Source organism: Nannospalax galili, unplaced genomic scaffold (assembly GCF_000622305.1).
Source record: "Nannospalax galili isolate Female #2095 unplaced genomic scaffold, S.galili_v1.0 scaffold236, whole genome shotgun sequence".
Taxonomy (NCBI): domain Eukaryota; kingdom Metazoa; phylum Chordata; class Mammalia; order Rodentia; family Spalacidae; genus Nannospalax; species Nannospalax galili.
The window spans coordinates 2,698,184-2,710,453 of NW_008338710.1; the positions used below are offsets into that span (position 1 = coordinate 2,698,184).

General features: G+C 40.1%; 1 protein-coding gene across 2 annotated transcripts in view; it reads left to right on the forward strand.

Moving 5' to 3' along the window:
* Positions 1–12,270, forward strand: part of Wdr19 (WD repeat domain 19) — an 89,323-nt gene that overhangs the window by 29,169 nt on the left and 47,884 nt on the right. For both annotated transcript variants that reach the window (XM_008833229.3, XM_008833230.3), the window contains exons 16-20: positions 1,966–2,113; positions 2,242–2,446; positions 5,169–5,328; positions 5,878–5,988; positions 9,924–10,033. In XM_008833229.3, the coding sequence (XP_008831451.1) occupies positions 1,966–2,113; positions 2,242–2,446; positions 5,169–5,328; positions 5,878–5,988; positions 9,924–10,033 (734 nt within the window). The remainder of the gene's footprint in view (positions 1–1,965; positions 2,114–2,241; positions 2,447–5,168; positions 5,329–5,877; positions 5,989–9,923; positions 10,034–12,270) is intronic.

Consider the following 12,270-nt stretch of genomic DNA (forward strand, 5'->3'; position numbering starts at 1 on the left):
AAGTATTTAATAAAATATTTCCTTATAAACTTTTCTCTTACACAGAGCCAGAGATTAGGATAGTTTCCGGTCATCTTTGTCATATGGGTATAAGCAATGCCTAGAAAGCTTAACCTGTTCTATAATTTTTGTAATATCAGACTCATGGAGATTTTTTTTCCCTTGAGTATTATTATACTATGTAGCTTAGGCTGGCCTCAAACTCATGCCCCATCCTTAAGTACTAGGACTATAGGCATGCACCACTATATCCAGCTCCAGAGCAATTTTTAATGGAAAAATAGTTATTATATGCTATGCTACTTTTCACTGTAACAGATCCTGCACACTATAGTAATTCCATCGTAGCTTCCTGTCCATGACTTCCCCCACATAGCAGCAGGCTTCGTCGGTGGGCAGGGTTTACACCCTGGCCTTTTTTCTCATCTCAGCTGGTTATCCTTCCTTAGAGCAGTTAAAATCAAGAAAAGCTAAATATTTTTGTATTCAGTGATTAAAGTTAGGTGGACCAATTTTGTAAGTCAGTCACTGTGTTCAAACCTTTACTCTTTAAAAAACTGGGTTTAGGAAGAAGTGTGATGCTTTGGTGACATATATATCTCATTTATTTTTAACATCTAGCTAATGGTTTAGAATGTGCTTGGTCTCAGTTCCCATAACCCTCAGCTGCTCTTGGCACTGTACTTAGTAACTGTTTTGCCTTAGTGTCTGTTCAGCAAAGAGAACATTCTCCTCACTTACATCTCAGTTTGAGTTAGGTACATTTCTTTATAATAATGACTGCCAGATTAGACAGTATAACTCCATAGTATAATTTATAAGGCTTTCATATTTCATTCTTCTTTTGAGAGGCAGCTGGAGAAAGATGCAGCATGTGCTTCTCCAGTATCCATTTAGGGTAGCTCTTTTCACTCATAGAGCAATTATGTGGATTGATTTTTTTTTTTCAAATAGGTTATATGGGGGCTGGAAAGATTGTTATAAGAACCAGAATTTGGATTTCGGCACCCTTGTAACAAGCCAGGCATCCTGAGCATACCTACAACCCTAGCTCTTTGAGTGGGTGGATACAGGAGGGTTACGGGGCTTGCTGGTTTCCAGCCTTGCCAAGAAACTGTAAACCCTATATTCAGAGAGAGACCCTGCCTCAAAGGGATAGTTGGAGAGCCATAGAGGGGGACACCCAACGTCCTCTTCTTGCCTCTTCACATGCACACAAGGGCATACCCACACATACATGTGTGCACACACAATAAATGTATAAACCTTAGAATAGCTTAGTACATTTGTATTTGGGGAATTCATTGCAGAGAAGTTTCTTGAGCCGAGTGTGATGGCACATAACTGAAGCAGGTGGACAATGTGTTTGAGGTCAGCCTGGGCTATATATAGCAAGACACTGTCTCAAAAATTCTTGAAATAAAATATTCTCAGTGTAATTTATTTAAATTTGAAATTGCATGTGAGTTCATTTTTGTTTCTTAGTGCCTAGTATCACTGAATACTTAATATTGTTTAAATGTTCCACTGGATGTGGTGACTCACATGTGTAATCCCAGCACTTACAGGCAGGAGGTTCGGAAGTTCAAGAGCTGGCCTACATAGTGAAGCTCTGTCTCAGAAACTAACACACAATAAGGCACACAAAAAAGTTGCTTCACATGAGTGTATTCATCATCTTCAGCGTTTCAACATCTTAGTAATTTGAAGTCATTGTGTCGTACAGTTTTCCTGTAATCAAATCAAACTTTGTCCCAAACCCTGGATTTTCTGAGTATTTATAGTATTTTTATCCAAGCCAGATACAGTACAAAATTATGAAGATAAACTCTCCTACTGGGGAGAATGGCTGGGGTTTTAGTAATGCTGGATTGTATATGGGTTGGATACTGCTGCAGACAGGCTGTAACAAGGCAGGTGTTAATGACAGATACATGAAGCAACTCTGTAAATCCTATTTTGTAGGTTAATGAGGCTACCTATGAGATTCCAGATTTCTCACCAACCATTAAAGGTGTTCTTTGGGAAAACTGGCTGCTGGATAAAGGTGTATTTATTGCTTATGATGATGATAAGGTATACACTTATGTCTTCCACAAGGACACCATACAAGGTACTGAATCGATTTTTTGTACATTTACAGATAAATGAATTTCCATTGCTGTGAAATTTTAAATTTCCTTCCTGATGTTTATACCAAGGATTGGCTTGCAATATTAAGATGTCTGTTTTATAATACAGGATCCAAGGTTATTTTGGTTGGTGGCACAAAAGTTCCCTTCTCCCACAAACCTTTACTGTTATACAATGGAGAATTGACCTGCCAGACACAGAGTGGAAAAATCAGTTCCATCTACCTCAGCACCCACAGCTTCCTCAATAATATAAAAGATTCTGAACCTGCTGACCTGAGGCAAATGCTGGCCCAGTCTCTGATGCTCAGACGGTAGGGATGGAAACACTTCCCTTGGAGCCTCTCATTTGCTTTTGTGATTGTCAAGGTCAAGTCCTGTTTAAGAGCTGTGGATCATCGTTGCCCCTTTTGTTTCACAGGACTGTGTTGAAGTTCAGATAATGAATATGAGGGAGGAGACAGCTTGGTCAGCAGAGTACTTGCCTTGCAAGCATGAGGACCTGGGTTCTATCCCTAGAACCCACGTTAATAAAAGCTGGGCATGGTGGCATAAACATGTAGTCTCAGTGCTGGGAGGCGGAGACAGGTGGATCACTAGCCAGCCTGGCCTCCTTGGCAAGTTCTAGGTGAGCTAGAGACCATACCTCAAAAATGGGCGAGGTGAATGGCATCTGAGGACCAACACCCAAGGTTGCTCTCTGGCCTCCACATGCACATGTACTCACACACATACATGTACACCTGCAGTACATAGACATGCACACATGTGTACACGTGCAGATAATGGATATGAAAATGCATATAAAGCCCAGGGTAAGCACTATCGACCGGTGTGATTTCGATAAGTATTCTTTTATAAGAAAAGTACTCAGAGCAGACAGATAGCCCAGTTATTAGAAAATTCTAATTATTCAACAATAGCTTGATTTCCTTGTAATGAAGTTTGATTTTTGCCTTGCTTGAGATTTTCCCTTTCCACCTTTTTTTCTCTCATTTCATTGCTGGTGGCTCTGATTCTTCTGACCATGTCTTAAATAGTTCCTCAGTCCTATGAGCTCTCTTCCTCTCTTCCCTAATTGTTCTTGTTTGAATCTCCACACGTAGGTGACTTTTATATCACCCATATTGACTGAGTCCAGAAACTGTCTTCAGGATTAGGGGTTTAGATCAGTGATGGAACCCTTGCCTAGTATGCATAGGGCCCCAGGACTCATTTGTGGCACTGTTAAAAACAAGCTGGGTATGGTGGTGCACATCTTCAATCCCTCAGAAGGCAAAGGCAAGTAGATCTCTGTGAGATTGAGGTCAACCTGGTCTACATAATGAGTTTCAGGCCAGCAGGGGTTACATAGGGAGACTTTGTCTCAAAAATAAACAACAAAAACAAAACAAGACACAATAAATAAATAAACTGTCCTCAGTGGCCAGCTGTGGCAGCCTGTACCTATACTCCCTGCACTTGGGATGATCTTAAGTTTGAGGTCAGCCTGGGTTACATATCAAGACACTCTCAAAAAAAAAAAAAAAAAAAAAAAAAAAAAAAAAAAACCCAAAACACACAGACAAACAAGCAAACAAAAACGTCACTGGGCATAGTGGTTCATGCCTTTGATTCTAGCACTCAGGAGGCAAAGATGAGCAGATCTCTGTGAGATCCAGGCCAGCATGGACTACATAGCAAGTTCCAGGCCAGCTGGGGTCACTGGGAAACCCAAGTCAAAAACAAACAAATCCTGTCTTCAACTGAAACTTGTATTCCTAACTGCCTATCGGTCATACATGCTTAGAAGGTCATGTACTCAAATTAGCCCTGCCTGAAACAAAACTCATCTTTTTCCCACTTTCCCCATATCGCACACATGCGCCCCGCCACACACAACACCCTTTTCTCTCCCTCTCTCCCTCCCTCTCTCTCTCTCTCTCTCTCTCTCTCTCTCTCTCTCTCTCTCTCTCTCTCTCTCACACACACACACACACACACACACACCCATACCTATTTCTCAGATTGTTCTTTCCCTCCTGTCTTGATGCAGTCCCTCACTTTGGACATTGTACGAGTTAACCACTTCCTAACTGTTTTCTACTGATAACTTCATGCTAATCTATTCTATTCTTTACACATCTGATCCTCTCATTTCTCTGCTCAAAAAAGAAAGAAAAGTGGGGCTGGTAAGATGGCTCAGGGGGTAAAGGAGCTTGCCACCCAACCTGATAACCTAGATTCAATCCCCAGTATCCACCAGGTGGAGAGAACAGACTCCTGCAGGTTGTTCTCTGACCTCCATTTGTCCATCGTGACATGTGCATGTATTGTGTGCATGCACACACAAAACAAACAAACAAATAAATAAATAAATGTAATAGAAAAGCAAAAACAATAGACTGGACTTATCCCATGGACCATTGTTTGCTGAACTCGGTTTTAAACTTGTAAATTTGTTAGGATAGAGTACTGTTTTTCTGAGAACAAAAATAATGTTCAACTATGTGTGGAATTTTAAAAATTAGAATTAGCTGTTTAGTTGTTTATTGGTAGCAGGAGGGGGCTGGTTACAGAGAGTAGATTCTGTTTAACAGAAGAATGGTTCGTTGTGTAAGAATACTTGCTGAGCAAGCATGAGGACCTGAGTTCAGATTCCCCAGTACCCATGTAAAAGCCAGGAGTGGCCAGGGCTTGCCAATTACCCAGCTTAGCCAAAAAAAAAAAAAAGCAGATTCCAAGTTCAGTAAGAGGCTTGTCTCAAAGGATTAAAAAGGAAAATGATAGAGTAGGACACTTCGTGTCCTCCTCTGGCCTCCATGGCCACATGTATCTGCACATATATGTTCATATATGTCACACTAGACACAACTCACCCAAACCTGCAAAAAAAAAAGGAAGAATATTTATTTTTTCATTAGTTGCAAATGACAATTATGGTTAAAAAATATTTTGGAAATTTCACTAGCATATAACATTAGATAATATGTAGTCTGAAAATTGTCCAGGAGTGGCAAGCATAGCTCCATGGTTAAGCTGTGTTCTCAATCCCAGGTTTGCTGATGCTTGGGAAATATGCAAATTGCTGAATGATTGTGGGAACTGGAATGAGCTGGCCAGAGCTTGCCTACATCACATGGAAGTGGAGTTCGCCATCCGTGTTTACCGGACACTTGGCGAGGTTGGCACAGTGATGTCCTTGGAACAAATAAAGGTATACAACATTCTAGGAGTTATCTGGTTAAAATTTAAATACTATTTATTCAAACATTTTATACTTCTTCATTTAATCTTAATGAGTAAACAAGTGAATAGGTAGACTAGTGCCACTTCCTACTGAGTTAAGCCTTTAAAGAAATAGAATCCAGGCTGGGCGTGGTAGCCCATGCCTTTAAGCCCAGCACTCAGGAGGCAGAGGCAGAGGCAGACGGATCTCTGTGAGTTCCAGGCCACCTGGGGCTACAGGGAGACTCTTTCTCAAAAAAGACGTTTTATATGTGTGTGGGGTGTGGGTATGTGTGTATGTGTGTGTATATATATATATAGATATATAGATATATGCAAGAAATCAAGGCCAAGTGTAGTGGCCCATGCCTTTAATCCCAGCGCTTGGGAAGCAGAAGTAGGTAGATCTCTATGAAGTTGAGGGCAGCTTGGTCATAAAATTTCAGGCCAGCCAGGACTACGAAGTGAGACATTGTCTCAAATAAATAAATAATCAAACCTTTATATTTCTTCTAATCAAAACTGCTTTTGTTTGTAGGGGATCGAGGACTACAATCTTTTGGCAGGACATCTGGCCATGTTTACGAATGACTTCAACCTGGCTCAGGACCTGTACCTGGCTTCCAGCTGTCCTGTGGCTGCCCTGGAGGTATGACCAGTAACAAGGATGCAGAGATCAATCACCCCTTCCTTATAATCAGACCTCTTAGGGCCAGACACCACCTGCCTTCCCCCTCCTGAAGTATAAACATTTCAGCTTTCAGAGCCCCTGGGCACTCATTAACACCAACACTACTTTCATTCTGCATTCAGTGCACATATAAAAGACAGAGCATTGTAACATTGCTGAAAAACTGAGCCTAAATGTGTCCTACAAAGCATACATAACCTACATAAAACACAAAAAGGAAAGTAGTGACCATTTATTGATTGTTCATGTTACCAGGCCATTTTCTAAGCATTTGACCTGTACTAACTCATTTCATTCCCACAACAGTCTGTCTTAAGGGATAGTACTGATATTTTCTCTATTTTCCACATGAGAACATTGAAGCACATGGATCTTTTAGTTCATGAAATTCTCCTCTGTGTTAAGAGTTGAGAGTTTCAGAAGGACTTGAACAGAAGGGTGGATCAAGTTCAGGGGCAGAGAGAAATGGAGACATGGCAAGGCAGACTAGCAACCAAAGAGTGTAGACCAGCTGGATATAGAGGTGTACACCAGTAAATCCAGCAGAAGCAGGAGGACTGCACATTCAGGGTCTGCCTGGTCTACTTAACAGGTTCCAGGCTAGCCAGGACTACATAGCAAGACTCTGCCTAAAAATTTTTTTAAAAAAGAAAAGAAAAGCACCAGAGTCCAGAGTTGGACACACCTGGATTCAGATTCTAGCTGTATGTAACCTTGGACAAATTATTTGACCTTTCTCAGCTTAGGTTAAAGTATAGGTAATAATGCCTAACCCACAGGGGAATTGTACAATTTTTAAATGGCAACTATAATTATCAGTGCTAGTCGATCTCAAACCAGCATTTCCTATGTATAGTTTTTCTTATCCATTAAAAATAGTCTTAAGGGGTTGGAGACATGGTTCAGCAGTTAAGAACACTGGCTGCTCTTGCAGGGGACCTGGGTCTAGTTCCCAGCACCCACATGGTGGCTGAAGAGTATCTGTAACTCCAGTTTCAAGGGATCTGATGCCCTCTTCTGGCTTCCACAGGCATTGCATAACATGGGTACACTTACATATATGCAGACAAAATATTAATACATATAAAACAAAAATAAATGGTTTTAAATATTTTTAATGTTTTTGAAGTATTTATTTTTATTTTGTGTATGAGTGTATTGCCTGCATGTGTGTAACTGCACCCATGTTGTGCAGTGCCCACAGAAGACAGAAGAGGGCAATGGATCACCTGGAACTGGAGTTATGGACAATTGTTAGCTGCCATGTGGGTGCTGGGATTCAAACCCTGGTCTTCTGCAAGAACAGCCAGTACTCTTAACTGCTGAGCCATCTCTCCAGCCCCTGTTTTAAATATTTTTAAAAGGTGCTAGGTATATGCTAGGCATAGTGACACACACCTTTAATCCCAGCACTCAGAGGCAGAGTCTGACAGATCTTTGTGAGATCGAAGCCAGTCTGGTCTACATAGCAAGTTTCATGCCAACCAGGGCTATGTAATGAGACCCTTATTTTGGCTACTCTTGATTGATTACTTCTAATTAATTCTACTCTGTGTTCACCGTCTTAGAAAAAGGGTGGCATTTCTTCAACTAAACATAAAGGGAGTTGTTTTAGAGTGAATGAATATGATCAAAGTACATGATGTCCATATTTGGAAATGTCATAATGAAACCCATATTTTGTATAATAAATACATGCTGATTAAAAGGGGTATTTTGAAAATATGTTTGATACGCATTTCATAATTATTTCAAATAGTTCTACAGCAAATTGTCTAGTTTTGTCTTTTTTATTTTGTTTTTTTTTGTTTGTATGTTATTTGAGGTGCTAGGGATCAAATCAAGGGAGCTACAGCCCCAGCTCTAAATTTTCATTTTTATTTTTTCATCTCTACAGCTAATCTTCATTTTTATTTACATTTTAAGTAAGTCAAATTGTTTTTCTTGCCAATTTAGATCATTTTACATTATTACTTGAGATAATTAGGGACATGGCTGAGAAATTTTCCAGACTTGAACTGTGCTCACTGAAATAGGAGTGTGACAGTAAAGAGTGAAGACAGAGACATCACTGTCACTAGCCTGGCAAAGGATTTGAGGCAGTGGTTCAGAGAAGAGGTCTAGGAGCACAGCACTCTGTTGTTCCTTCAGCCTCACTTTGAACAAGTTAGCTAGTGAGCGAGAGCCCTTATACCTGCCCCATCGTGTACTCACCATGTAGCCTTGTGTAAAAACTAGCTTCTCTTTCCTTCCCTTTTGGATCTCTAAAATTCCATTGCACAAGGCTAGAGAGATGGCTCAGCAGTTAAGAGCACTGGCTCCTCCTGCAGAGGACCCGGGTTCAATTCCCAGCACCTACATGGTGGCTAACAACCATCTGTAACTCCAGTTCCAGGGGCATCCGATGCCTTCTTCTGACCTCTTCAGGCATTCCATGACATGGGCGCACTTACATACATGCAGGCAGTACACTCATACACATAAAATAAAAGCAAAATATTTAAAATTTCATTACAAAAAGTAGTTGTGAAAAGTAACATGAGCTAATGTCCTAGACCAAAACCTGTCCCCAACCCCAAATAGCACTTACTAGTTTTGAGTAATTCTTAACAAAGTAAATAAAATGAAGAATGAACTTTAAAAGATCCTTCAATGATTACCTTATAATTGAAACCATATGCTAAACACTGGTAAAAGACCACAGGAACCAGGAAGAAAGACACTTTAAATGTTATATTTCTATTATTCATGTTTGCAGTATAGCTTCAAACTATGGAAGAAAGTGCCTTAAGGGCCCGGCAAGATGGTTCAACTAGTCAAGGCACTTCCCACCATCTTGATGACCTAAGTGCAGACCCCAAGACCCACATAGTAAAAGGAGAGAACTGAGTCCTGCAAGTTATCCTCTGACTTCTGTACATGCTGTGGCACATATGTGCCCATACACACACATAAATAGATGTAATTTTTTTTAATGCATCAGTTCCAAGCCAAGTAAGGTGTCTTACAACCTGTAATCCTGGCACCCAAGAGCCAGAGACTGGAGGATTGCTGTAAGTTCAACATCAGCTTGGGCCACCTTTTGAGGTCCAGGCTAGCCAAGGATACATAGCAAGACCCTGTCACAAAAAAAAAGGGGTAGGGGTTGGAAAAATGGCTAAGAGCACTGGCTGCACTTGCAGAGGACCCAGGTGGGGTTCCCAGCACCCACATGGCAGCTAACAACTGTCTGTAACTCCAGTTCTAGGAGATACAGTGCCCTCTGTGTAGGCATTGCATACACAGGTATACTTACACATATCAGGCAAAACACTCGTACACATAAAGTCAAATAAAATAAATTTTAAAAATCAGTTCCTATAGTAAAGTGATTCCCAATTTTTTTTATCTAAGGAAAATTTTTACTTTAAATTAATTATTACATTAGTTTAAATTCAATTTCCCACTACTGAGAAAAATACAAAGGAATAAGATTTTTGTTAAATGGGTTTGACTTTTTATTTTTTTATTTTTTTTGGTGTTTTTGAGACAGGGTCTCCCTGTAATGGGGGCTGGCCTGGAGCTCACTATATAGACCAGGCTGGCCTTGAACTCACAGAGATCCACCTGCCTCTGCCTCCCAAGTGCTGGGACTGCAGTCTTGCACCACCACACCTGGCGGGATTGACTTTTAGGAGGATCACAAATCACCACAATAGGTAAGGTTTTTGTCTAGTTCTGAAGGCTCTATTACTGCTACTGATAATGCATGCTATAGCAATATCTTTGTAAACAGCAAGTTGCATTATTTAAACGAAAAATTTTTTTGATTCCTTTTATTAAACCCGGAATTGCATAGTGACTTAACTAAATAATTTGCCTTTTTGAACTGAAGGTCTTTCTCTTCCTCACAGATGAGAAGGGACCTGCAGCACTGGGACAGTGCTCTGCAACTGGCAAAGCGCCTGGCCCCAGACCAGATACCATTCATATCCAAAGAGTACGCAATCCAACTTGAATTCACGTAAGTCATCCCCATATCTTCTCGTCAGTAGCTGATTGCTACACATCTTCAATTCTAAACTATTACTGCATAGAAGGCCCTTCTTTAATCACTGTGCTCTTTTAGTGAGGGAAAAAAAAAAAAAAAAACACAGTATTAATTATACAACGAGAAAATGTTTTATCTGTCCAGGCCTGTCTCATACACTTGTCCACTTTTGTTTTCAGCATTAAAGTCTTAAGTTTGTGTCTCAGACTTCTTCACATTTAGAGTCTAAATACTGCTGTGAATGGCATTTAGCCATCAGCACTTATGCAGGGTATCAGGGTGACACACTGGGTTTTATAACCTGTGCTCATGATTCTGACCCAGTGTCACTTCAAGGCACAGTGCAAAACATTGAAATTTTATCTATATCTTGGTCTTTTTGTGCTGCTATGACAGAATACCCAACACTGGGTGATACATAAAGCTCAGAAATTTCTCACAATTCTAAAGACTGGGAAGTTCAAGTTGAAGGCCCTGGCATTTGGGGAAGGATTGTTCCTGAATCCTTACATTAAGGAAACCTGAAGAACAACAGAGCATTCCCTTTAGCCTCCAGCCCTTTAGTCACAGCTCTAGTGACTTAAATCATCTCTTAAAGTCCCCACATCCCAATGCCATCACACTGGTAGTTAAGTCCAATGTGTGTGGCGGGGGGGGGGGGGGGGACAATCCATAACTCTAAATCGTAGATTTTTTTTTCTTTTACAAGTTGAATTGAATTGCATATGGATGAAAATTGAGCAGCCATGAAAGTTGAGTCAGCTTTTCACAGGACATCAGTGCTTGAATAGTAACCCTCCATGGGGCCTGAATAGGGTTCACACAGCTCCCATGATCTATTCTGAGTAATTTAGAATTTTCTAGCACTCTTCATTGTAAGGCCATCTTAGTCCACAATAATCTTAATTGACAGACTGTATATTTTTTATTGCAGTGCCACATAAAAATAATTTTAGAGGTATTCAATATTTAGTTTTAAATTAATATCCAACTGTGGCCACTACCACCAAAGCAAATAGCTGCAGACTGTAAATGAGTAATTTATTTTCAAACAAAATTCACACAAGCATGTGCAATGACAGTGTCACAACTAGACAGTTTATTTGACATTTTTTCAAAAGCACATTCCAAATTCAAAAATGTTGTTATGAAGGGGCTAGAGAGGTAGCTCAGCAGTTAAAAGCACTGACTGCTCTTGCAGACGACCTGAGTTCAATTCCCAGCACACACATGGCAGCTAATAACTATCCATAACTCTAGTTCCAGGAGAATTAAGCACTCTCTTCTGACCTCTGCAGACATTGCATGTCATGGGTACACTTACATATATGCAAGCAATACACTCATACAAATAAAAATAAGAATAGTGAATAAAATATTTTTAAAATATATTAATGTAGAGCCAGACATGGAGGTGCACACCTTTAATCCTAGTACTCAGGAGACAGAGGCAGGTGAATCTGTGAGATTGATTGAGGCCAGCATGACCTAAATAGTGAGTTCCAGGCCAGTGGGGCTACAGGGAGACCCTGTCTCAAAAAAAAAAAAATGTATATATATGTTTGTATATGTATACACCCACATATAAAATACTAGTCTATGGTACTACTAATTATTTACTTTTCAAAAACCATTTTTTACATAATTTCACAATATTTTCATACAGACAGTAGATTCCTTAACAATATTGTCATGGGGCTGGAGAGACGGCTCAGCAGTTAAAAGCACTGGCTGCTCTTGCAGAGGACCCAGGTTTAATTTCCAGCACCTACATAGTAGCTAACTTCTTTTTTCTTTTTTTTTTTTTTTCGGTCTTTTTGAGACAGGGTCTCTCTGTAGCCCCAGCTGTCCTAGAACTCACTATGTAGACCAGGCTGGCCTTGAACTCACAGAAATCTTCCTGCCTCTGCCTCCCGAGTGTTGGGCCTAAAGGTGTGCACTACCACACCCGGCTGGCTAACAACCATTCATAACTCCAGTTCCAGGGGATCTGACTCACTCTTCTGACCTCCACAGGCATTGCACAACATGGGTCACTCACATACATATACACAATACACTTGTACACATAAAAATAATAAATAAAATTTTTAAAAAAGAAATTGTCACACAATTTTTAGTTGTTGAAATTGTTTTCTCAAAAAAGTAGTCTTTCATTTCTTTTTTTTTAAATTTTACTTATCCCCCCTTTGGTTAATTTTATAAAATAT